Raw genomic sequence first — 25,860 nt, 5'->3', positions numbered from 1 at the left:
TCTTCATTCTTCCCCCTCAATCCATCGCAAACTCCAGTTCATCTTTTTTTTCTCCCCCCACCCCTCCAGGATACCCCATTCTGAGGAACAAAATTGAATTTAAGCGGCCAGGGAAGGCAGCTAACAAGGACAACTGGAATAAGTTCCTTATGGCCATCAAGGTTAGAGAGGAAGGCTTGAGAGATGGGGGTAGGGAGAACAGCGCTGAAGAACCCACCAGCAGCCGTGCAGGGTAGGGGAGGTGTTGTCAAGAGGGCAGGTGCAGGCCTGAACCCTGCTCCCCACACTGAGATGGAACAAGTTTTCTTTGTATTAGGAATGTTTTTCCCAGCGCTGCTGAGTTCCCCTCATGCTCTCTGTTTCCTCACAGACCTCCCACAGCCCTGTGTGCCAGGACGTACTGAAGTTCATCAGTCAGTGGTGTGGAGGACTGCCCAGCACCAGCTTCTCCTTTCAGTAACTGGTAGAGTTAGTAGGTTCCATCCCTCATTAAAGTCTTGTAAGTAACTGAGACCACCGTATTCTTTGATCAAGTTCACCCCCAACACTAGCCCAGCGCCCCTTTCCCCCAAAAGGAATCATAATCAAGTAGAAGTTCTTTTATTACAACTGTTATTATATAAACATATCCTAGGGGTCAGTGGAAGATCCTTGTGGACTGAGCCTCCGGATCAGCACCTGCTTGACAGAAGGAAGAGCCTGCGTCAGAGGGCAACAGCACAGCAAAGGCCCAACCCAGTTCTAAGAGTGGTCCCTGCCACCACCCTTTCCCAGGCCACAATCCTCCTGGCCCATTACCTGTCCCTAAACCCAACTCTTCTGTGATATCCGGATTTCTCAAGTTTGATCCAGTAGCTGCTCATTTTCCTGCCTCTTACATTTAGGAAGGTCAAGCTCTGTCAGTTCCTCCAGCTACAGAAGAGGGTGGGGTTAGTACTCCAGCCCTGTATATAATTCAGCATCTTTACAACACATTCTGTGTTGAATGAACCCTTCCTGTGCATCTTCCTTACCTGTTCCTGTAGCCCTTCCTTCCTACAGGGCCCAACCCCACGTAGGGTGAGCGCAGCCACACAGCAGTAACCAGATAGAGCAGCCTCAGCTACAGACATGAGCAAAGAAGGGATCCAGAGAGCCAAGGCTGTATCCTAAAAGGTGAAGGAAGGGGGGGGAGGCTAGAGGAAGCAGGGCAGGAGTGGCAAGTAGGGGCGATTAAAGGGCAGGACCAAGGCTTTGTGGACCGCAAAAAGGCTGGGAAGAGAATGGACTCACATAGATTCTTGTGGGGTCAAAGGGGCAGTCAGTGTGTCCAGACCCCTGGTCCAGTGGTAACAAAGGATCCAGCAGTCCTGGATGGCAGTCAGCAATAAGACGGCGGCCGCCGTTGGCCACAGTGAATGACACAGCAAGGAGGAGGCCCAGGGAGCAGGCAGCAGACAAGAGAAGGTTCACCAGAGCTAGTGCCAGCAGGGCCCAGTGCTAGCAGGGGCAGAAGGTCAGGGTGAGCAGCCTGGGGGTGGCTGCCTCTCCCACTGACACCTAGGTTACTCCATCTGGGGCTCCTCCTCCCACCAGAGATGAAGCTGAGCCAGCCCCCATTTCCCTGACTCCTGGCCTCCTCATTAAAGCTCCAGAAATCCCCTCACCAGTCGTGGGCGAAGAAGGTTCCTGGATGCCAAAAGGGCCACAAGTCCCACGGCAACGCTCTGGAAGAAACAAAACCTGAGGCCCGCGCCGCTCTCCAGCGCCAACCGCCCGCCCCACGGCCCGGCCCCGCTCACCAGCAGCCCGGAGCCCACGGAGATGACATTGGCGGCGGTGTACTCCGAGGTGACGGCGCCGCGGGGATTGGCCACGTGCCGCAGGACGGTGCCATGCAGCACGGCCCCCAGCAGCAGGTTCACGTGGCCCACCAGGATCAGCGCCAGGCCCACGTGCATGAGCCGCCGGGGCCCCCTGGCCGCGTCTGCAAAGCACGGGGGGAGGGGCAGGCCTGAGCGGGAGAGGAGACGGCCGAGTCGGCGGAGGCCCCTCGCTGCCGCCCCCAGTAGGCCACGGGGCGTAGGTCGGGTCCAGGGTGGGCGCTCGGGGGAGAACGCGACCAGAGGGGCCAGAAATTACCGAAAACGCAGAGGCGGCAGCGGCACTTCATCGGTTCCTCAGCGCTGGCCGGCGCGGGGCAGCTCTACCTGCCCTGGCCCCGCCCTCGCTCCCCGGCCAGTTCCGCTCTCCCTGAGCACCTGCAGCCCAACCTCCGCGCCCCCTGGCGGGAGAGGCAGGCGCGCGCGCCCACACACACACACACACACACAGACACCCACCCACACCCACACACCCACACGACGCGCGTAGCAAAAAGTAGACTTTTATTACAGCAGCAACTGAGGCGAATCGAATGGCCCCCCGGGGCCACCCCTGCAGCACCACCCTTCTCTCCCGCCCCGTCCGCCCCAGCGGGATTGTAGAATTCAGCTCCCAGCGCCCGTGGGCTTCCTTTCCACACAGGCTGGGCGGGAGCCAGCAGATCAGCTACTAGCCCCCGACTAGAAGGCGGCTGCTGAGAAGGCCCAGGCCCACGTCTGTGCAAAACAAGTAAACAAAGTGCAGAGGGATGGAAGAGAAGGGGAGGGGTGGGTAGGGTGATGCTCAGAACCAGGGAGCCCCAAAGCCCTCCTGAATAATAAAGGAGAGAGGGGCTTCACAGGGTAATACTGTCTGGGGGGAAGGGGCAGGAAGGCTGTAGCACATGTCGTGACAGCCACAGCTCAGATTAGGGGCTGGGCCCGAGTGAGCTCTAAGAGGAGACGGTGACAGCGGCTGAGTTGAGGGTGCTGTTCCTGGCAAAATTGAACTTGCTCAGGGTCTCCTCCAGCAGAGAAGTCAGTCGCGTCTGGTCCGCCTAAAGGGGAGGAGCTCAGTGAGACCAGGCGGAGGAGAGCGGGGGCAGCGGGGCGGCAGGGGCGGCTGGAGGCAGAAACCTCACCTCGCTAATGAAGCCCAGCTGCACCAGCTCCGCCGCCAACTCGGGGATGTTCTCATCTGACAGAGACAGGAGAGGGTGAGTACAGTACAGCAGTGAGGGGCACAGGGCCCTTGGAACAGCCCCAGTCAGGTGACCCTGGCTGGGAAAGAATGACACAAGCAAAACTGTCAGATCCACCCTCCAATTTTAGGGGCGACGATATTCATTCTACGTGAGTCAATGTGTTACTGCCCTGTCACCTTACCCACCCCTGAATATGTCCCTCACAGATAAGGCTCATAGACTCTCCATCCTCTGAGGGAAAGGAGAGACTCACTTGGCATCAGGTCACAGCTCAGGTGCCGGTTCAGTTTGTCCTCCAGCTTCAGCAGAAGCGTCAGCTGGAGAGTAGGACAGTCAGAAAATGAGGCTCCCCTTCCCCACCCTCTGGCCACCCAGCCCTATGCAGCCCTGGCCCTGAGCCTTACATGGTGTTTGACACCCTCCTCCACCGACTCGATGTTGCACTGCATCAGCACCACCTAGGGATAGGGAGAGGGGACAGAGAGGGTCACTAGCGTAGGGACCAGTGAGCAAAAACCCCCCAAGAGCTGGAAGCCTTTCCAGCCCACGGGACATGAACGCCAGGGAGCAGAAACACATTCTTCTTTCTAAAGGACAAAGCCTTATCTGAGATGTCCTCTCTCCCTTCCACCACAACCACAGAGACAGCCACACCCACACAGCCCCACCTTGCGGGTTTCCACCTCAGCGGGTTCAGGTGTTGGAGTCTTGACAGAAGGCGGCACCACAGGTGATGTCACCTCCTCCTGCTGTGGCTGCTGGGGCCGAGGCAGCCCAAAGGCCGTCAGGGGGTAGATCCCGTTCCTAAGTGGAGATCAGAAAAGTCGGATGGGCTCCGTGGATGTCTTAGGACACCCACCCCTGCCTCCTCAAGGAAGCTTTTTTTCTCATTCTTCTCTCACCTGACATCTTCAAGGAATTTATCCAGTTCCAGAGCTGGTGACTGAGAGTACCTGGAGAAGAAAAGAGAAGGAAGATGGAAGGAAGGAAACGAGCAAAAACAGCAGATTCGACCACTCCCAGAGAATGGACAGTTGACAGAAACCTCAGGGTGGGAATGACCAATCTGTCCCTTTCAGAACCTCTCAGTTACTCACAACGTCTGAACTGGTTCTCTTCCTGGTCCTGCAGAGATTTCAGCCAGTACAGCACTGGTATCCATGTTTTTGGTGATCTCCTCCAGAGCATTCTCTGGGATCATGTCTGGAGGGCATGATGGAATGGGAAGTTATGGAAGGATAGTTCAGATTAATATCACAGAAGGCACAAGGGGTCCTGGGGGAGGGTGGGGGAGGAATGGAAAGAATCCCTTTGGAAGTAGAAGAGGAAAGGAAACATGCCAGTGAGAGTTACAAGGCTCCAGACTGGAAAAAAAAAATTCCTAGGAGGGTCAAGAGGACTCACGCTGGTGTCCCACAATGCAGTGGGCAGCAAGGAGTTTGAGCGAGGGCACTTCAAACAGTGCTGGGTGGAACAGAAGTTCTCTGGCTGTTGGTCTGCGAGCGGGTTCAGACTGCAGGCACTTTTGAATGAACTCCTAGAAAGGGGAACAAGGGAGTGGAGCAGGCATCTGGCAAGCACTCCACTGTGTTCGTCTCTCTCTCTCATATTATATCTAGTACAAGGCTGTGTGCATACTAGGTGCTCAGCACTGGCTGAGAGAACAAATTGCTAATGTTGTTTTTTGTTTGTTTGTTTGTTTTCAAATTGCTAATGTTTTTGAAAGGACTTCGAAAACTGTAAGGTATTATATGAAAGGTATCATTCACTGTCTTTCTGGTTTTCATTATTTTTCTGCTCCCCAATCGCAAGCTTTTTTTCTTTTTTTTTTTTGCGGTACGCGGGCCTCTCACCGCCGTGGCTCCTCCCGTTGCGGAGCACAGGTTCCAGACGCGCAGGCCCAGCAGCCATGGCTCACGAGCCCGGCCGCTCCGCGGCATGTGGGATCCTCCCGGACCGGGGCACAAACCCGCGTCCCCCGCATCGGCAGGCGGACTCGCAACCACTGCGCCACCAGGGAAGCCCAAGCTTTTTTTCTTTACTGTTCAAACTTATGATTTCTTTTTTCTTATTTTCTATCTCTCTGCTTTATCAGCCCACTCACTGCCTACCTTCTCCAACCCTCACCAAATTTACCTCTCTCTTTCCAAACTCACCCACTGTGGTCAATAATAGTTACCATCTTTTTATTTCCCAAGCCTACCACCACAATTTCCTTTGTCCACTACATCATTTATTAAATTCACTGGATTTCCCCATGCTCCCTCTAACCCCACAGGTCCCATGACAGTTAACCTGCTCTCCTCCTTTCAATCTAGAAGGCCAACAAGGCCATATACCTAATCTCTTACTTGAACAGCCCACCCTGACACTGAACTAGAAACTTATTCCACACTAGCCTCAAGACTTCCCACTAATCTTCCTTCTCTTCCCTCCTCCCCCACCCTTTATATTGAATTTTTGAATTTTATTTTTTTATACAGCAGGTTCTTATTAGTTATCCATTTTATACATATTATCCTCCTCCCTTTTATAAGCATCTAATGAGTTACAAACTAACCTTGTTTGGACCTTCCTGTCCAGACCCTACTTACTATAGTCTACTTCCTGATTCATAACCCCTATATCCTATTTTTTTTTTTAATTTTTCCATTTTTTGTTTTATGCTTTATTTGGTTGTGCCAGGTCTTAGTTGCGGCATGTGAACTCCTAGTTGCGGCATGCATGTGGGATCTAGTCCCCTGAGCAGGGATCGAACCTGGGCCCCCTGCATTGGGAGCGCAGAATCTTAACCACTGCGCCACCAGGGAAGTCCTGCCCTATATCCTTTAAATCTTAGCTCATTTATTTCAGGGCACTTTCCCTAACTAAAACTATATAAATACAAAACCCCAAATAACTGGTTTGAGTAGTTCAAACTGATTGATTTGTTCAAAAATATCAAGATGGTTGGGACTCCCCTGGTGGTCCAGTGGCTAAGGCTCTGCGTTTCCAATGCAGGGAGCCCGGGTTTGATTGCTGGTCAGGGAACTAGATCCCACAGGCCACAACTAAGAGTTCGCATGCCGCAACTAAAGATCCCGCATGACGCAACGAAGATCCTGCAAGCGGCAATGAAGATTCCCACGTGCCGAAACTAAGACCCGGCACAGCCAAATAAATAATAAATAAATAAATAAATAAAAGGGTGTGTGCCAATAATGGTCATGCCTGTATGAAAGGAAAATACATACCAAGATGGTTGTCTGAGACTGTATACCAATTACCTGAGGTAACCATCAAATTAGTTTGCCTCCACATAGACAAACCTAAGTTAACACACAAACTTTAGTCCCAATATTACCCATCTTCTTTTTTTTTTTTGCGGTACGCGGGCCTCTCACTGTTGTGGCCTCTCCCGTTGCGGAGCACAGGCTCCGGACACGCAGGCTCAGCGGCCATGGCTCACGGGCCCAGCTGCTCCATGGCATGTGGGATCCTCCCAGACCAGGGCACGAACCCGCGTCCCCTGCATCGGCAGGCGGACTCCCAACCACTGCGCCACCAGGGAAGCCCCCCAATATTACCCATCTTAAACCCCTAACCTGTGAGAGAGAGAGAGAGAAAGAGAGAGAATGTGTGTGTGTGTGTGTGTGTGTGTGTGTGTGTGTACCAAAAACACCTAGGGAAATGTTCACTACTTTGAGTGCCCTTTCTGCTTTATGTTTTCTTACTCTTAGAAGAGAGCATATTCCCAGTAGGTAAAAGGAAGAAAAATCTGAAGACATTTCAAAGTCTGTTAAGGAGGGTGATCCTGAAGATTCTTACCCTCTGTAATGGGTCTTCTAGAAGCTGAATGGCACTGCTGATGGCTTCCTGTGGCACATATGAGGACTCTCCATTGCCCTGAATCTCTAGCACTGCCATCTGCGGTGAGGAGTAATAAAAAGGAAAAATAGAGACCTAAGAACCTCAGTGCTCCCACAATCACTCCCTCAAGACCAGTACCTTACTTGTCAACCCTCCATTTCCCTTCTATCTTCTAATTTGACCCCTTTCCACTACCCACCCTTCTGGTCTCCTCACCTCCAGTGCACACATGCCAAAGGAGTAGATGTCTACTGCCGTTGTCACATTAGTGACTTCTAGGGAAAACAGAGAAGCTTTGGTGAATCAGAGGATCTGGGCAGGGCATGGCAGAGGTGTCTTAACTTTTTGCATGCCAGTAGAGAAGGACGAAAGTTTCAGTTATGTTACCTCCGACCCTCAGGTTGTAAAGTGGAAAACCTGGGGTATGGGCACAGGGCAGAGAAACTGGGATGCCTCACCTCCATATTCTGGTGCAAAGAAGTGGAGATTCTTCTGTTCTTCCCGACAAGTCTTCACATGATTGTTGATAGTGTCAGGAGCCACTGGGAGTAGGGGAGATACCCACAATCTGACCACCATCAACAAAGCACAGCCTAACTCCAGAGAGAGGCCCCCAAAAGACAAATTCTCTCCTGAAGTCTCTAACCCTCAACAGGCGCAAACCTATCCCTTTCCCATCATGAACTCCAGACTAAACATGAACACCACCTATCTCCCCTTTCTCAGGTCTACTGCTTCTCATCTAAGGTCCCTAAGTCAGTAGCAGCAAAGGCTCCACACTAAACTAACAGGTACACAGGGGCTTTGGGCTGGCAAGGAACAACACAGTCTAAGGAAAAACCCACTTGTGATCTGCTTACCTTCCCCAAAGCCCAGGTACACCTAACCCCAGATCACATGAAAACGTTTGGTCTAGTTCTTTCATCCACCCTGCAAACAATGTAAAAACACAGGCAGCCCTTCCTAATCTGTAGCAATTAAGAGACCTCAGAAACTTGGATGAAGATGGATAAGAAGGATTAACATACAACCAAGTAGACAGCCTCCTTCTTACCCACCTTTACTGACTGAAACTCAAAAACAGCTCAAAACTGAACCAATACCCTTAAATCAGTTTCACTTGTAATCCACAAAAATTTTTAGACCCCTGGTCTACTCTCTTATTCCTCAACATTGCCTGCCACAGAGCTGAATGAGGAACCAGGGCCAGGCCCAATTTGGACTCACTCGGATCATAAACAATGACTACAAGTCACAGAGAGTCTGGGAGCACAGTATGACTTAGGGAACCAGCCTGATGATGAGGGCGATTAAGAATCCTGGACGTAAGTGGCCAGCCAGGCAGAATCCACAGGAAACAAGCAGGTTATGGAAAAGCAAGCATGGGGAGGGCTGGTAGCACAGAAGCCAAGCAGGCATAATTAGGCAGGGGAACGGTGTTTGCTCCCACGACTGCATGCACTGGGCAGCCGCAAAGGGGAGCAGAGGAAGCACAAACAGCGCCCCAAGTAGGGCAGAGGGAGCTCTCACCATTAGCAAAAATCCTATGAAAGACTGTTGGGAACAGAGCAGCCCGTAAGCGGGAGGGAGGAAAACAGAGAAAAGTTGTGAGCGATGGAGCAGCCAAGCCCCAGACAAATGGACACACAAACAACACACAGACACGGCACACAGAAATGTTAAACACTGCACACGTATACACAGCAAATGAAAGCACTCACAGCAGGCACAGCCTGGAACCTCCTTTGGTAGCGTCTGGCCCCAGGGGCTCAAATCATACCTTACACCCAACCCTTGCCCTTTCCCAACCTCCTGTCAAGATCTCTGTATTAACCCGTTTCCCTCCAAAAAGGTACAAGATTAGACCCTACACCTTCTCCACTAATTGACTGGCCTCTCTCTATAAATTACCCCTAGTAAGATCCTTTCTCTTATCACCAGCCCACACCTCAGAACTTTGCTCTGTCTTCCCCCATTCCTTTCATCTTACCCCCATGGTTCCCAAATTCCCGAGGCTCCCCTGCCCAGAACCTCTCCCTCCCCTCACCAGAGCCAATCTTGATGAGTCCGTTGTGCTGGATGAAGATGGTGTCACAGGTCAGGTTCCCATGGATGATGGGGGGGTCACAGGAGTGCAGGTAGCTGTGGGGGCACTGGGCTGTTAGAGGGGCCACTGGGAAATTAGGGCAGGGGGATCCCAAGGGCTAAGAGGAGCAAGGGCCTGGTCTCCTGCTGGTCACCACAAAGATAATACCCACACTCTGAATCTCCATCATGCCTGATGAGTTAAATAGCTGGATAAGTGCTAGGAGAAAGAGGTGGGAGACAGCATCGTGGTCAATGCGTTAGGATGAACCCTTTAAAAGACCGATGGGGCCTAATCTTGAAGTATATGACTCAAAGAGAGTGGGGAGAGGCAGAAAAGAACAGCAGAGTAGTGCCCTGAAATCTGTTTGGAGGAACTAAATCAGGAATAAATATGGGAAAGACACTAACCAGATATTACTTACCTTAGGGCAGAGAGGATTTGTGTGCACCAACGCTTCCAAGCCTGGAACAGAGTTTGATCCAAGGGTCAGCAGTAATCCCCTCTCTTAACCCTCCAACCAGTTCCCTCCATCCCATCCTGATCAGCTTCGTAATTAACATAATCTTTTTTAAACCTCCAAACTAGCCTAAAGCTTTTTCTGCTCTCCCTCCATACCTTTTCATTCATAGTCTTGTGGTTCTTTTTGGTCTTCTTCAGAAATTGCTTAAGACTCCCAGATGACATGTATTCTGTGATAAAAATGACCTGGAGAGGCAAAGCACACAAATAAAGCCTTATAGTAGAAATGATCCCTTATCTAGGTAACACATATACAACATATACATAAAATTTGGAAGCCTGGTGTTTTTCTTAATAAAGTATCTCTCTTTCGTTCTTAGCATCACTTCCTTAGATTTAATAGGGCAATGAAAACTACTGAGCAATATGAGCTACGGGAAGGAAGAAACAAAAATTCACTGATTTCTGTCCCGACTATAACCAGACAAAAGGCACAGGTGGTGGTCATAGCCCTACTCTCATCTCAACAGCAGCTGATTCCAGCTCTGTTTCAAAACTATCTTTTTCTGAATATAGAATGAACAGTAAGTGTAGCTAGTCTCTTTGCAGTAAGCTCAGGAAAAAGTTCTTACCCTGGCCTTGTTCTCTTTAATGTCAGCCCAATACTTGTGAAACTTGACAATGTTGAGATGTTCCAACTGAATCAGATTATCAAACACAGCACGGACCTTTTCCTGGAAGCAGGGGAGACATTGGGATAACAGGGTTCAGAAAGCATTATCATCCTAAAAAGCCATTCCCTATCCCCCCTAGAAATGATCTAACCCCAATGTACTCTTCTCATAGTAGCTTCCCAACCCCAATTCCTCTTTACACCAGCATTCTAACATCCCACAGGCTGCATTCTTTCACCATTACTTACCTCCTGCAGCTTGTAGTTCTTTCGCTCAGAGAACTGTACCTCATTCCACACAACCTCTACACCCTCCTCTGTATCCATAGCCAGGTATGCACTGTCAATACCCGGTACATTCCGCTGATTCACCTGAGAAGAAATTCAAATGAAAGGGAATTAAAGTTACCACACGAAGTCTCTATTTTAATACTCCGTACGATCATCTTCTCCCAGGCTCTGACCTGTTGAAGTTTGGTCTGCCCCGCTGAGACTCTGCCCCTCCACTTTTTACCTCTTAGTTTCACTCTCTAGAGTAACATTACTACTACCTCACCTCTTCTCGCCTCTTCTGCCAGCGCCCACAGGGTGACTCTTCCAAGATCTCAGACTCATCTTCACTTTCCTCTTCTTCCTCTGGGGAAGCTGCTGAGGTTGTGGAGGTCACAGGAGGTGACACTGACGTCAGGCCAGGAGCTGAGGATGAGGATTCTACCTTTGGGTCTGAGCCACTGCTGAGTACTGTCTGGGACTCCCCCTCCGACATGCTGGAACAAACACTCAGGCCTGCATTGGTTGGAGCAAGGGAGAAGGGAGAAGGCAGAGAGGGTTAGGATAGATTCTATAAAGATTCCATCCTAATAACCTAATCTGGGGTTAAAAAGAAAACAAAACATATACCTCCCTTGTTTCCTTTAAATCCAAAATCAGAATTAGTCCTGTGTGAACCCTAAACATTAACTACTCTCCTAGTCTAGAGAAGGGGAGCTATCTTGGTTGAAGATGACTCACCCAGGTCAGTGAGCAACTGAAGTATATTTTAAGCTTAAAGAATATGCTGCTATGCTTAATTATGCTAATAAACATATTTTATCACTTAAAAAAAAATGACTCACCCAGGAGTGGCAAGCACAAGATTTACGGTAGTACAACCCGTGTTTAGTAAGGTCCAAATGAACAGCAAAATCAGGGGCCTCATTCCTTCTCAGCAAACACTTACCCGATAGCCTTCTCTGTGAATCCTCACCTACCTCTTGCACTGTGCTCAAGAACCAAGGTACATGGGCACTATTTGGAACAGATGACTCCAGACCCCCAAATGTTCCACTGAACCAGCTCTAGATCTAGAGCTGTAGCACTCTCAACCAATTTATTCAGCTGAACCCCTCAGCTGATTTATTCTACTTGAACTAATCTTGGCATTCACTGTCCATCTCTCCTATGCACAGAACGAGCCTGCCAGTCCATGATGAGGCTACCCTTGGGCCAGGTGACTGGCAGTGGCTAGTGACTTCATCCCTGATGACCTCACCCTCCCTGTGATGTGAGTGTGGCAAATGGGTGGGTATTAGCAACACTATTTTTCATTCACTCATTCAACAAATGTTTATTAAGCACTTACTGCGGGCCAAGCACTGAGCTAGGTGCTTGAGATACAATAGTGAACAAAATAAATAAGATGCCCACACTCATAAAGCTGCAAATTTAAGGCAGAGCTAAGACTTTAAGCTTCCAGCTTTCATTTCATTCACATGGCTCAAAGCCTCCATCCTCTGACATAGGTATTCCTTTCAAGTACAAATAACTCAAGACACAGCCATTATAGGAAAAAACACTATATAGTATAACATTTTATACTAACTAGTGTATAGTATTATACACTGACATGGCTACTTAAAGAAAAAGAATCCTCAAAAGCTAAATGTCACTAACTTAAGAATCACAGGACAATCCCTGAATGTTATCCCATATCTCTAAGAACGAAGGCCGTGAAGGAGTTGGAATCTGATGTGTGCTGGGCTCAAGGGAGTGCTCGCCAGGATGAAAATGATATCCTGTAAAGTACATTTGCTCCAGTAAGTCAGTTCAAAATACACACGCTTCTGATCAACGCCAACTTTCTGAAAAGCCCTCATTTCTTTTTAGAACTCTCAGATGCCCCCTTCTGCCCATCTCTGCCCCCAACCTACACTGTGTTTAACCCAAGCCAGGAGATTTTATTAGATGACATTCCAGTAAATATCAGAGGGCAAACAAAGCACTACAGAGAAAATCTGGCAAGATGTCATTTCGCCTATGTTTTTTTCTCGGTCCTTGCCTAGCATAGATTTCAATCAACCAGTCTTAGTAATCTACCTGAAAAGTAGCTTTAAAAAAATGGTAAGAAAGTTCATATGGGTTACTTTATTTATAGAATGCATCCTTAATCTGAACAGCTAAGTAAAGTTTCCAGCTACATTATAAGAAATACCAGTGGAATTCTAATACAGAAAGCCTGTAGCCAATGGGCTCTAAAGAAATTTCTGGACCCAGGGCACAATTAATCCACAGCAGGGCACCGCAAGAGAGGGCAAACCTTCACCAGTCATAGATGCTCTTCGAATGTGCTTGTCTTCTCCCTCCCCAATCTCTCCCCCCTCCGTAGGCAAAATGAAGGCAATGCCCAAGATCCCCCAGCACTCCCCCTGCTGATGGCAACACTGGAGTTTTTGTCTCAGGGTCGGTCGTTCAGAGGTTTAAATGAGATCACATATGGAAAATGCCATTGACGCCCCTCAAGGGAATCTCCTGGCCACCCCGAGATGCCTAGTGTTCACTTCCGTGCAGTGTAGGTAAATCGTTGCAAAGTTTTCCCCTGCAAAGTTTTTCATTTTTGGGGCTGCAGCTTCTCAGCATTTCAACTCCTCAGCAACAGCTCACAGGCCTCTCGCCCGCCCTCACCTTCAGCGGACCAAAGAAGGCCTGAGACCTGCAGAACAAGCAAGCTCGGGGAGGAATTTCACACTCCAACAGGTCGCCTAGCCCGCTGTCAGCGAGGGACCGTCGGGCCCCGAGGCCGGCCCTACAGCGAGCCGCAGCCACCTCACCAAAGGCCAGCCCCGCGGCCCAGTCAGGGGCGCAGGCCACGCCCCCGCGCAGTCGGCGCGCCGACCCCGCGAGCAGGCGCGGCCCCGACGCTGCGCTTCCGCAGGCCGCCGGGCCCGCGACCGCCGCCCCCGCCCCCGCCCCCGCCGCCGGCCCCGCCTCTCGTCAGCCCGAGTTCGACACGAACGCCGGGGCCTCTCGCCCCGCGTCCGCAGAATTCCGGGCGCTGCCGCCGCCGCTCGGGGACGGTCGGGGAGGGCCGAGCAGGGACTGTGGGGCCGAGGTGTACTCTCGGCTCCGGCGGGCCGGGCCTTGGCTGCCGAGTGAGCAGGGCCACCTCCAGACACCCGCCTGCCGGGATCCCACCGTCCTGGCCGCGGAGGCCGACCCTCTCGTCCTTTAGCGGAAACCTTCCCTCCCTCTCAGTCCCCTCAGCGCTCACCTCCCGACTCCGCTCCCCGCAGCCTGCGCTTCAGCTCCAGCTCGGGTTCCGGGGCCCCGGATCAGAAAGACTCGCTCACAGCTGCGCTCCGCGGCGCAACCGAACTACGGGCCCCGCCTTCGCGGCGTCCGGACCAACAGATGGGCGGTGCCGCAGTGCCGTTGGGTTTCCATTGGACAGGGCGGCCAGGGTGGGCGGTACCCCGGGCAGACGGTCGCTCGCAGGGGTAGTCTTCAACCCGGTTTCCTCCCCTAGAGTCTGTCCGGCTGAGACCTCTTGGAGGGTTCGGTGTTTTCGGTCTCAAGTGGGGCCTGTCTCTCTGTCCACCCCTCTGTCCGGTCCTGGTGCCCCCGATGATTCTGCTGGGCGAAGGGAAGGCCTCCCCCCTCTTCTTGAAGGCGCCATGACAGTTCTAGTCCGACTCAAAGACAAAAGGAGCGAAAGACGTAGCCTCAATCTGAGAGGAGCGCCCACCCACTTTCAGTATTTGGGGGTGAGACTGCGCAGAACACCAATTCTTCAGAAAACTTAAAAAAAAATTACTGGACACATTAACACTGAAAATGAATAGTTAACGCTTCGTAATTGGATAGTACTGATGTTAGCCAAAACTTTGCAAGAGGTTTTCACAGATATCTTTTGATCCTCGTAATAAATTGAAATTTTCATTCAGTAATAGTTGCCAAATGGAAAAATACTGAATCAGAGGCATTAAGCTATTCACCGAAAGTTGGTAAGAACTATATCTAGAAGCCGAAACAGTTAAGATTTATCAAAGAAGACTTCCTTGAAAAGATGTTTGGAAAGAATTTAGGTTGACTGCGAGGAGGTGAAAAGAAAAAATGATAGATTGTGGGTGAGCCCATTGATCTTCGAAAACCAAACCAAGAGCCCAAAAGAAGTTAACTCTACTCCTAGACACGTATTGTGGAGGGAGGAGGATGAATCAATCATCAGTACTTGGAAATGTCATAATCACCAAATCTCACTGTCCTTACAGGGAATCTCTAATCCTATTTAACTGATAGAAGGCTATCTGGCAAAAATTCCCTCATTTTCCATCTCTACACCTTAAAATTTAAATCAAACTTTTATCGTTCCTTGATTCTTTCACCTTTGAAAGAGAGTGCTCAAACACTCTTTTAGAAATTTGGACCTTGTTTTGGATATTTTTAAAAGGCATTTGCCCACCAAATGTAGCATACAGTTTCAGGGAGTTGAGGTTAAGAATCTTTGTTCTAATCTCAAGGAAAGGATGCTCCTCCTGTCCAGATTAATCTCACCAGGTAGACTCCAAAGCAACTGAACACCTGGCGCATGGTAAACATTCATTAAGTATCAGTTGATACTACTATTACAGTTTCCCATTCTCTTCTGTCTGGTTCTTAGTATTATCAACCTTTACCTTTCAACTAGCTCCTTTCAAATCTGCACAGAGGACCCATTAGCATCTTCAAGTTCTCGTTTTGTTTTTAACCTTTCATTCATGTTTTTTTTTGGGGGGGGGTTGGTTGGTTGGTTGAGGTTTTTTTGTAATGTTTTTTGTTTGTTCTTTTGGCTGCACCACGTTCCCCCCCGCCCCCCCACCCCGTGCCCCTGCCCTGGAAGCATGGAGTCTTAACCACTGGATCTCCAGGGAAGTCCCTTTTCATTCATGTTGAAAATGCTCAAGGGGGCTTCCCTGGCAGTCTAGTGGTTAAGACTCTGCCCTTCCAATGCAGGGGGCGTGTATTCGAATCCTGGTGGGGGAAATAAGATCCCACATGCTGCAGCGGTGCAGCCAAAAAAATAAAATGCTCAAATACTGCCTACATCTTCACCACATCATTATTTTTTCTGCTTCAAAAATCATACTTATTGTAACAAATCAAACTATTTCAAAAATAACATCGTATAATGTAACTTTATATAGTAGCTTGTATGTGCTATATTCCACTGTTTTAATTGCCTTATGACATATTAATTCACTTAATCCTCACAACAATCCTACGAATATTGTGAATTAACAATTGCTATAGAAAGTGAAAATCTCCTACCTTAGTTCACCAGAATAATTAAGACTTTGATATATATTTCTCCATTTTTATTTTTTCTATGTATATATTAATATATGTATATATAATTTAAAATAAAGGCAAGTGTATACCACATAATCTTTTTCAATTTACTCTTTTCACTTTTTTCCACAGCAGCACATACAGCACTATAATTTTTTAACTACTGTAGAGTATTCCATTATCCAAATGTGCCAATGTTTAATAACTACCAGGGAACTTTGAGGTTATTTCCAACATTATTTATTACAGATAAAGCTGTAATGAACATTCTGCTACATACACCTTTGCCTACTTGTGAAAATGATTTTACTCATTCTTAAAAGTGGAATTGCTAAGTCAAAGACTAAGGACATTTTGAGTAGATATTGCCAAGTTTCTCTTCAAAAAGATATCAAATAACCATACCACCATGAGTATGTTAGGATTCCTGCTTCCCAACATCCTTACCAACATTGAATATTACCAATCTTTTCACCTTTGGTGATATATTAAGGGAAAAAAAAGATATCCTACTGTTTTAATTTACATATATTTAATTAGTAGGGAAGTTAAACATCCTTTTTTTAAAAGACTTTTTTAGAACAGTTTTACCTTTACAACAAAATTGAGAGGAAAGTACAGAGATTTCCCACATACCCCTGCCCCCACATTTGCACAGCCTCCCCCATTACCAAATCACCGGAATGGTATAGGTTTTACCAAGGATGAACTTACATTGACCCATCATAATCACACAAGTCCATAGTTTACCTTAAGGTTCTCTGTGTTGTACATTCTATGGCTTTAGACAAATGCATAATGGCATATATCCATCATTATAATATCATACAGAGTGTTTTTACTGCCCTAAAACTCCTCTGTGCTCTGCCTACCCATCCCTGGTAACCACTAATCTTGTTATTGTCTCCATAGTTTTGCCTTTTCCAGAATGTCAGAATCATACAGTATGTAGCCTTTTCAGATTTGCTTCTTTCACTTAGTAATATGCCTTTAAGTTTCCTCCATGTCTTTTTATGGCTTAATGGAGCATTTCTTTCTAGTGCTGAATAATATTCCATTGTCTGGATGTACCACAGTTTATCCATTTACCTATTGAAAGACATCTTGGTTGCTTCCAAGTTCTGGCAATTATGAATAAAGCTCCTATATACATCCATGTGCAGGTTTTCGTGTGGACATAAGTTTTCATCTACCTTGGGTAAATACTAAAGAGTGCAATTTCTGGATCATACATTATGAGTATGTTTAGTTTTATAAGAAACCACCGAACAGTCTTCCAAAGTGGTTGTACCATTTTGCACTTCCACCAGCAATGGATGAGTGTTCCTATTGCTCCACATTCTCACCAGCATTTGTCTTTTTTTCTGTTTATGGCCATTCTACTAGGTGTATAGTGGTATCCCATTGTTTTAATTTTCATTACCCTGGGACATATAATGTCTTTTCATATGCTTATTTGCCATCTGTATATCTTCTTTGCTAAGGTGTCTGTTAAGGTCTTTGGCCCATTTTTTAGTTGGGTTGTTTTCTTATTGTTGAGTTTCAAGGGTTTTTTAAATGTACTTTGGGTAACAGTCCTTTATCATATGTCTGTTTACCAAGTATTTTCTCCCAGTTTGTGCTGTCTTCTTATTCTCTTGACATTGTCTTTCACAGAGCAGAAGTTTTTAATTTTACTGAAGTTCAGCTATCAATTATTTCTTTTATGGATCATGTCTTTGGTGTTTCATCTAAAAAGACATCACCATACCCAAGGTCTTCTAGATTTTCTCCTATGTTATCTTCTAGTTTTATAGTTCTGCATTTCATATTTAGGTGTATGATCCACTGTGAGTTAATTTTTGTGAAGTGTATACAGCCTGTGTCTAGATTCTTTTTTTTTTGTATGTGGATGTCCAGTTGCTCCAATACCATTGTTTTCATATGTTTACTGCCCAATTGCATTTCCTCTTCAGTTTCTTGCCTGTACATGTTCTTTGCCTAGTTTTAACTAGGTTGATCATCTTGTTCTTATTGGCTTGTAAGAGCTCTTTGTATATTAGGAAAATCCCATTGTCTTCCCAATCTCCTACACTGTGAATCCCATCCTATCTCTATCTCTATTGAAACTTTACACTCAGTTTATTATGAACCTTTATTCCAAAAGCCCTTTCTCATTTCCCATTCTCCATGATCTCTTTAGCATTTGGGACCACTGAACAGCACGTTCTTAAAACTCCTCTGTTACTTTTCATAATACAAATTTATTTCATTTCTCTCTCAATTCCTAATTTTTTCTCCTTTACGTTCTGTTCTTCCCTCCTTTTTTTTTTTGGTCGCACCACACTGCTTGTGAGATCTTAGTTCCCTGACCAGTAATCAAACCCAAGCGAGGTCCCAGCAGTGAGAGTGCCAAGTCCTAACCACTGGACAGCCAGGAAATTTCCCCCTCCTAACTATTAATGTGCCTGTCAATGTGTCCAAAGTTATATTCTTTGTTCTCTCTACACCATCCTTTAGAAAATATGTCCATTGATGAGCTTCCAATACATCACCAGGATGACAGTTATATTTATCTCTAGCACTTCTTGCCCAAGCTCCAAGATAATATTGGATGCTCCACTCTCACTTCAAACCTAATTTGCCTAAAGATTTTCATTTCAGGTTAGTAATCCACCTCGAGAACTAATTTATTGGGAACAGAAGCCAGGTGGCTGGGTGACAGAGTGGGAGGGAAACTATTTGTATGCCCATTTATGCCTTTTGTACTTTGTGCCACATATACGTACATTTTATTCCAAAAAGAAACAATATTTAACAAAGAAACAATTTATTAAATAATTGTAGAATAAAGAAAGGCAATGCTTTTAGAATACCCATATATATATGACTAATTTCTAAGCTTCCCAAGTGACCTGCTGACCTCATCTCCCAAGTGGACCTTGGATTGTGACATGCTGGTTGCACAACTCTATACATTTACTAAAACTCATTGAATTAACAGTGAGTGAATCTTACGATGTGAAAATCATACCTCAATAAAACTGTCCAGAATCTTTCAGATCTTGGTTTCCATAAATCAGGGCAATTAGAAAATCAACTGGGTTTTTGCTCAAAGCTTTTCTTCCTCAGTGTGCGACTCACTAGTCACACCTCCAAACGGATCTTTCTTCTAGGAATGTGATGTGGATTCTTTCTTCCAAAAGAGCCTCTTTTCAGAATGAAGACATAATCAAAGGAACAAAAATGTTCCTTTGCCTCAAGCTTCGCACTTACATTTCTATAGGACCTCAAACTAAAAGAAACCTAGATTTCGTGATAATTGTGAATCATCTGAGAGGTGCTTTAAAACATACACCTTCCCAGGACCCTACCTGAATCAACTGAATCTGAATCTGGGAGCCGGGGAGGACTTGAGTACCTGTATGCCTAAAATTCTGCCCAGGTGATGTTGATGCAGGTAGCCTGGCTCATCATTAGGCTGAAGGGTGGTAACCATCATCATAGCTCATGCTTATTCCTGTCCAGACATTGCCTCATAACTTAGGCCTCTGAGCTTCATTGTTTAAGTTATGAAATGGGAACATGATTTGCCCTACACCTCTACGTCATGTCATAAGAAATTGAGTCAACTTCTAAAATAAACATGATAGATAAATATGGGCACTGGGAAATTAAGAAAAAAAGCAGCTCATCTAAATTAAGAATTAGATTTATTAATTTTTAGATTATTAGATTTCCACAACTGTATTCAATTATGTTCAAATCGAATTTATTTATTATTTATTTTGCTCTGTGTTTTACTGGCATAGAGTTAATACCTATTTTATTTCACAGGGATGTTGTGAGTTTAAAATAATTATCAGGTCATTCCACAGCTTTTTCTGGGCTAAAACTCCTTTTGTTTCTCTTCATTTACTGAATTTATCTTTGTTGTAGTAATAGAGAGAACTTTCCTAAATCTAAAATTATTTCCTGAAAAAACATAGTTTCAGACTTTAAGGAAAGGCCTTTGGAGATCCCTTGTAGCATTAGTAGTCTAAGATTTCATTATTTCACAGCTCACAGCCAGGCTGGAATCAGAGAACAAAATTCAATTTAACTAAACAAATATTTATTGGCTAGTAAGAGTACGTGCTAGGTACCATGCTAGGCAGACAAATCAATAAGACAAAGTTCCTGTCCTTAAAGAGCTCGTATTTATTTAGGAAGATATCTGTGTAAACAAAACAGTGCCAATACTTAACAAGTACAACAGAAGTATGTATAAAGTTCCATAGGCTGAATAGAGAAGGACCTGATTGACTTCACAGAAGAAAGATATAGGGGAAGCTGTCATAGGCTGAATAATGGTCCCAAAGATACCCATGTCCTAATCCCTGGAATTTGTGAATATCACCTCATATGGCAAAAGGTATTTTACAGATGCGATTAAATTAAACATTTTGAGATGGAGATATTATCCTGGATTATTAGGATAGGCCCTAAATGTAATCACAAGTGCACATAAAAGAGGGAGGCAGAGGGAAATTTGACTACAGAAGAGAAAGAAATGTAACCACTGAAGCAAGAGATTGTCTTTATGCCCAGGAATGCAAGCAGCCTCCAGTAGCTAGAAAAGGAAAGGAAATGGATTCTTCCCTAGAGCCCCTAGAAGGAACCAGGACTGCTGACACCTTAACTTTAAACCAGTGAAACCAGTTTCAGACATCTGGCCTCCAGAACCGTAAGAAAATAAACAGTTGTGGGGTTTTAATCCACCAAGTTTGTGGTAACTTGTTACAGCAGCCATAGGAAACTAATACATAAAGTTTCCCAGAGAACAAGAGTGATGTCTGCCTGACCTGGGTTTTAAAGGATGAATAGGGGGCTTCCCTGGTGGCACAGTGGTTAAGAATCCGCCTGCCAACACAGGGGACATGGGTTCAAGCCCTGGTCCGGGAAGATCCCACATGCTGCGGAGCAACTAAGCCCGTGCGCCACAACTACTGAGCCTACGCTCTAGAGCCTGCGAGCCACAACTACTGAGCCCATGTCCTGCAACTACTGAAGCCAGTGCACCTAGAGCCCGTGCTTCGCAGCAAGAGAAGCCACTGCAATGAGGTGCCCACACACCTCAATAAAGAGTAACCCCGGCTCGCTGCAACCAGAGAAAGCCTGCGCGCAGCAACGAAGACCCAATGCAGCCAAAATAAATAAATAAATAAATTTATAAAAATAAATAAGTAGATAAAGGATGAATAGGAATGTTAAGGGAAGCAGGAACAATCCAGAGAAGACTGAACCCTCCTTTTCTCTGACTCTCCAGTCTCAGAAGATAGGAAGTTGGACCTAAAACATGATTTTGTACCCCAAGTTTTGTGACATATGCCTCATTTTTTAGCAGTAAGAGTCAAAGATTTCCAACATAGGTGTTACTTTTCTTCCCTTCACTTCACCTCTGGCTTTTCAGTTTGATTTTATTTTATTTTTAAAAATTTATTTGTTTATTTATTTATTTACTTGGCTGCATCAGTTCTTAGTTGGCACACAGGATCTTTGTTGCGGCGAGTGGGCTCTGTAGCTGTGGAGCGCGGGCTTAGTTGCCCCACGGCATGTGGGATCTTAGTTCTCCAACCAGAGATCGAACCTGCGCCCCCTACATTCGATGGCAGATTCTTAACCACTGGACCAGCAGGGAACTCCCTGAATTGAAATCTTTGTTTTTACAAAGTTTTTTACATCTGGGAGAGAAGAGACTCTCTAGGAAAAACATTCTTAAGAGAGCAAGTGAAAAAAACTAGAGAGTCTGATAAGGACACTTGTTTACTACTGGAGAAAGCTTGGAAAGAAAGTGACAAAACACTCTCCAAAAACAAGCAAAGGAACTCCTTGCCTGTTTTGTTTGGGACTAAGAGAAACAAGACAGTGAAAATAAGACGTTAGTAAGAGCTCTAAACTGGGTATAACGGAAGAGAGAATAAATTACTCAGAATGCAGCACAGAAACACAAGGATATATATAGTTAAGAGAGAGGGAGGATAGATGGAGAGCTCCAACATGTATAATGAGAGTTCTAGAAGAAAATAAACAGAATGATGGTGAAACAGTGTTTGAAAATGCAAGAGATAAAATTTTTAAATATTGATGAAAGACATTAGACATCAAATTTTAAAAATAAGCCTTTAGTACTAATAAAATAAACACATGCTGAGGCACATTATAGGAACATTTACACAACTTTAAGGATAAAGAGAAAATTGTAAAAAGCTACCAGAGATGAGAGAAAAAAAACAGATTACCTATGAAACAACAGTGAAGACTGATAAAAGACTTCTCTATAGGGGGCTTCCCTGGTGGCACAGTGGTTGAGAATCTGCCTGCTAATGCAGGGGACACGGGTTCGAGCCCTGGAGCAACTAGGCCCGTGAGCCACAACTGCTGAGCCTGCGCGTCTGGAGCCTGTGCTCTGCAACAGGAGAGGCCGCGATAGTGAGAGGCCCGTGCACCGCGATGAAGAGTGGCCCCCGCTCGCCACAACTAGAGAAAGCCCTCGCACAGAAACAAAGACCCAAACACAGCAAAAATAAATGGATTGATTGGTAAACTCCTGCGCCCGGCATCTTCTTAAAAAAAGAAAAAAAAAAGACTTCCCTATGAACATAGAATTTTATCCCCAGCCAAAATATCATTAAAGAGTGAGGGCAAAGTACATTTTGATATACCAGAAACAATTAAGGAATTTTTTTTAAACCACCCATACAATCTCACTGAAAAACATAGTTATAAATAACAATTTATAAAACTGCTTAGGAAAACTTCCATTTCTGGCCATGATGGTATAACAGGGACCACGTTTACCCTCCTGCCTTAATCATCTAGAAAACTGGACAAAATATATGAAGCAACAATTTTCAGACATTGGACAACAGGCAGCACAGGTTAGTGATCCCTGAAAGAAGGTAAACAAATGAAGTGAATCCTATGAGTACCCCAGCTTACAGCCTAGAAAGTGTTTTCAGGCCACCTTGTAGAAAGAGGAAACTAAACAGAGCCTGACAATCTCACTGCATTGGGAAGACAGAGCTTGGAGTTCAGGGAGGCCAAGGTGGCTAACATTTTCAGGGAAGAGTGCCAGAAAGGATGGAGATACACACAGAGAGAACTATGGAGCTCTGCAGAAGGATCCTCTCAAGATCTCGGCTAAACATACTCATGATGAAACTATCAAGGTTGAGGAAAGAACCGTTTGAGAGGAGGAGTTGGCACAATCTTCCAGTGGTGAGAAAGCCATTTTGGTGGACAGGGTAGCAGGATTCCAGCTGGCAGGTTTCCTATTACTACTGTTTGATCTTTATTCCTTAGCAAATCAGAGAGCCAAGAGATTACAAATGTGAGGTCATTTGTTACTTGGAATGTGAGCCTCAATTAAGAACTTTTGCCCTCCTGGTGACTACAAGAACCAGCAGAATTTTTCTAAGTAACACCCTGGTTCTCTTGGGCCAATCTGTCAGACTCAACTTGTGTGTCCTCAGTTCTCAGCAGCCAACAGAGCAAAGGAGTTCTCTTACTAAAGGATTCTGAGAAATCTCTAAGGAATGGTTAAGTGTGCCACAGATCCTCACAGGAAATTACTATCACTTTTGCCAGCTGTCCCTGCTCCAAACCACTGCGGCTCTTGAACTTTGTCACCACCTTCTTCAGGCTCCCCACATGGCCCCATCCCAATGGACATAGATCTCCTCACTCGATTCCCCAAAGCTCAGTTCAGTCCAGGCTATTTAACAAGACACAGAGGCACAGACATGAAAAACAAAGAGTAGCCCACAACTGCCACTAGAAGCGGCTCTTCTTCAGATTCCTGGTAAGGCAGAGCCAGCTCAGCCCACCCACTTTCCCCAACAGGAATCTCCAGACTGTGCCACGTCTTGGAGTCTTGATGCCAGCAACAGGCATGAGTCCAAAGAGAATCTTTCTTTTCCAGTTCAAGGCCTGCTTATTTTCACTCTAGAACATCTATCCTTTTCCTTAGGGGGAAAAACTCACCTCCACCTTGACCTGGTTGATGCAATCCCAGGAATTGTGGACACTTTCCAGGCTTCAGATAATCTGGCTCTAACTCCACTTTGTGAGATATCAGTTTTTCAGACCAGTCTGTCCGGTGTGAGGTATAGAGAAAAGACTGGCACACACCTCAGGGTGGCTCCAGTTTTCTGATCACCTGCGAGCAAACACTTGAATTAAAAACAAACATTGACGCTTCCCTGGTGGTGCAGTGTTTAAGAATCCGCCTGCTAATGCAGGGGACACGGGTTCGAGCCCTGGTCCAGGAAGATCCCACATGCTGCGGAGCAACTAAGCCCATGCACCACAACTACTGAGCCTGTGCTCTAGAGCCCATGAGCCACAACTACTGAGCCCGTGTTCCACAACTACTGAAGCCCGCACACCTAGAGCCCGTGCTCCACAACGAAGAGCAGTCCCCATTCGCTTCAACTAGAGAAAGCCCTCGCACAGCAACGAAGACCCAATGCAGCCAAAAATAAACAAATAAAAACATTGGCCTCCTAAGAACAATAAGGATTTTAAGAAACATTCCAGTCTATATTATTATTTACGGAGAAAAACGGATCTCTCTCTCCCTGCAAGGGCACAATCCTGTGAAAGACACAGTTTTTAACACTAATAAATAAATTAACCTCGGCATCTCAGTCTGAAATATCTGGATTTTGGTTAATGGTCATTTCATGATTTTCTTTAGGATAAAGGTGGGTATTTGCTTTATGTATGTGTAGTGGGCCCATTCTGGTGATTTTCCTAAGTAAAGGCAGACTGCTTCAAAATGAATTTACATCTTGCCTTCTAGAAATATAAAACTGTGACTGTAAAATATAACACTTCTCTGATTTTAGAAAATGTTTCAGTTATTGGGCACCCATTAAAACTTATGAGTACAAAGAGGAGAAGGGGCTAGAACAGAACCTCAGAAATGGACTCCTTCCCTTTTCTAGTAACTTCAAAATATCTATATTCCTTCTTTCTTAGCACTAAATCTTGCCCCCACTTTTTTTTTCCCTCCCTGAACCAATCTTTCACCTCTAATCACACACAGAATGGAATGTAGCATAAAAACTGCTGAGCTTCCAAAGGTATTCTTTTATGAATAGTACAATGTCATCAGAAACCGGATATGGTCAAAAACAGAATTAGGAACCCCAAGAAAAGCCTGGGTGGGGGTTAGCCTGGGAGGACTCAATTTCTTGCCTTTTTCTCATTCTCTCCTCACTTAACATCTTCCACATGCAGGTTAGGTTTCTCAATCTGTGGTCTGTTACCCTCTGGGGGTCTTGAACTTCCAAGGCACTCTGAGTCTTCTATGTGAATTTTATTTATTTTTGTTTTTTAAAATTTTTTATTGGAGTATAGTTGATGTACAATGTTGTGTTAGTTTCTGCTGTACAGCAAAGTGAATCAGTTATACACATACATATGTCCACTCTTTTTTAGATTCTTTTCCCATATAGATCATTACGGAGTATTGAGTAGAGTTCCTTGTGCTATACAATAGGTCCTTATTAATTTTCTTTTTTAAAAAAATTATTTATTTTTGGCTGCGTTGGGTCTTTGTTGCTGCTCGCGGGCTTTCTCTAGTTGCAGCGAGCGGGGGCTACTCTTCGTTGTAGTGTGCAGGCTTCTCATTGAGATGGCTTCTCTTGTTGTGGAGCATGGGCTCTAGGCGCGTTGGTTTCAGTAGCTGTGGCACATGGGCTCAGTAGTTGTGGCTCTAGAGCACAGGCTCAGTAGTTGTGGCGCACGGGCTTAGTTGCTCCACGGCATGTGGGATCTTCCCGGACCAGGGCTTATACCCATGTCCCCTGCATTAGCAGGCAGATTATTAACCACTGTGCCACCAGGGAAGCCCCTTATTAGTTTCCTATTGTGTATATGTCAGTTCCAATCTCCCAATTTATCCCTCCCCTCCTTCCCCCCACCCCCGGGTAACCATAGTTTGTTTTCTACATCTGTGACTCTATTTCTGTTTTGTAAATAAGTTCATTTGTACCTCTTTTTAGATTCCACATATAAGCGATATCATATATTTGTCTTTCTCTGACTTCACTTAGTATGATAATCTCTAGGTCCACCCATGTTGCTGCAAATAGCATTATTTCATTTTTTTTTTAATGGAGTAATATTCCATTG

The 25,860-nt window shown here is 45.8% G+C and overlaps 3 protein-coding genes across 6 annotated transcripts in view; 1 reads left to right on the top strand and 2 right to left on the bottom strand.

The window, feature by feature from the left end:
• Nucleotides 1-513, top strand: part of IFT172 (intraflagellar transport 172) — a 41,569-nt gene extending 41,056 nt beyond the window's left edge. The window contains exons 47-48 of the mRNA XM_032653325.1: nucleotides 70-161; nucleotides 371-513. Of these exons, the coding sequence (XP_032509216.1) occupies nucleotides 70-161; nucleotides 371-460 (182 nt within the window). The 3' untranslated portion in view covers nucleotides 461-513. The remainder of the gene's footprint in view (nucleotides 1-69; nucleotides 162-370) is intronic.
• A 71-nt stretch (nucleotides 514-584) lies between these two features.
• Nucleotides 585-2,262, bottom strand: KRTCAP3 (keratinocyte associated protein 3). 4 transcript variants are annotated; one of them, XM_032652985.1, is made up of 7 exons: nucleotides 2,122-2,262; nucleotides 1,782-1,966; nucleotides 1,647-1,706; nucleotides 1,273-1,479; nucleotides 1,014-1,148; nucleotides 799-912; nucleotides 585-678 (listed from the first exon to the last, which is right to left on the bottom strand). In XM_032652985.1, the coding sequence occupies exons 1-6, from the start codon at nucleotides 2,150-2,152 to the stop codon at nucleotides 838-840; spliced, it is 693 nt and encodes a 230-aa protein (XP_032508876.1). In that variant the 5' UTR covers nucleotides 2,153-2,262; the 3' UTR covers nucleotides 585-678; nucleotides 799-837. The 4 variants fall into 4 exon arrangements, with proteins under 4 accessions (XP_032508876.1, XP_032508875.1, XP_032508874.1 ...); XM_032652984.1 differs by having other exon boundaries at nucleotides 585-681; nucleotides 1,647-1,966; XM_032652983.1 differs by having other exon boundaries at nucleotides 1,647-1,966.
• Nucleotides 2,263-2,347: 85 nt separating this feature from the next.
• Nucleotides 2,348-13,799, bottom strand: NRBP1 (nuclear receptor binding protein 1). The gene is made up of 18 exons (XM_032652982.1): nucleotides 13,643-13,799; nucleotides 10,673-10,902; nucleotides 10,366-10,488; nucleotides 10,076-10,177; nucleotides 9,600-9,689; nucleotides 9,406-9,446; nucleotides 8,943-9,037; nucleotides 7,354-7,437; nucleotides 7,112-7,170; nucleotides 6,854-6,952; nucleotides 4,451-4,583; nucleotides 4,144-4,249; nucleotides 3,949-3,999; nucleotides 3,715-3,850; nucleotides 3,451-3,504; nucleotides 3,300-3,363; nucleotides 2,984-3,039; nucleotides 2,348-2,899 (listed from the first exon to the last, which is right to left on the bottom strand). The coding sequence occupies exons 2-18, from the start codon at nucleotides 10,880-10,882 to the stop codon at nucleotides 2,795-2,797; spliced, it is 1,608 nt and encodes a 535-aa protein (XP_032508873.1). The 5' UTR covers nucleotides 10,883-10,902; nucleotides 13,643-13,799; the 3' UTR covers nucleotides 2,348-2,794.
• Nucleotides 13,800-25,860: the final 12,061 nt, after the last annotated feature.

Source organism: Phocoena sinus, chromosome 13 (assembly GCF_008692025.1).
Source record: "Phocoena sinus isolate mPhoSin1 chromosome 13, mPhoSin1.pri, whole genome shotgun sequence".
In the NCBI taxonomy this organism is placed as follows: domain Eukaryota; kingdom Metazoa; phylum Chordata; class Mammalia; order Artiodactyla; family Phocoenidae; genus Phocoena; species Phocoena sinus.
Note: the sequence above shows the minus strand (reverse complement) of the source record. Positions and strands in the feature narration are given on the sequence as shown.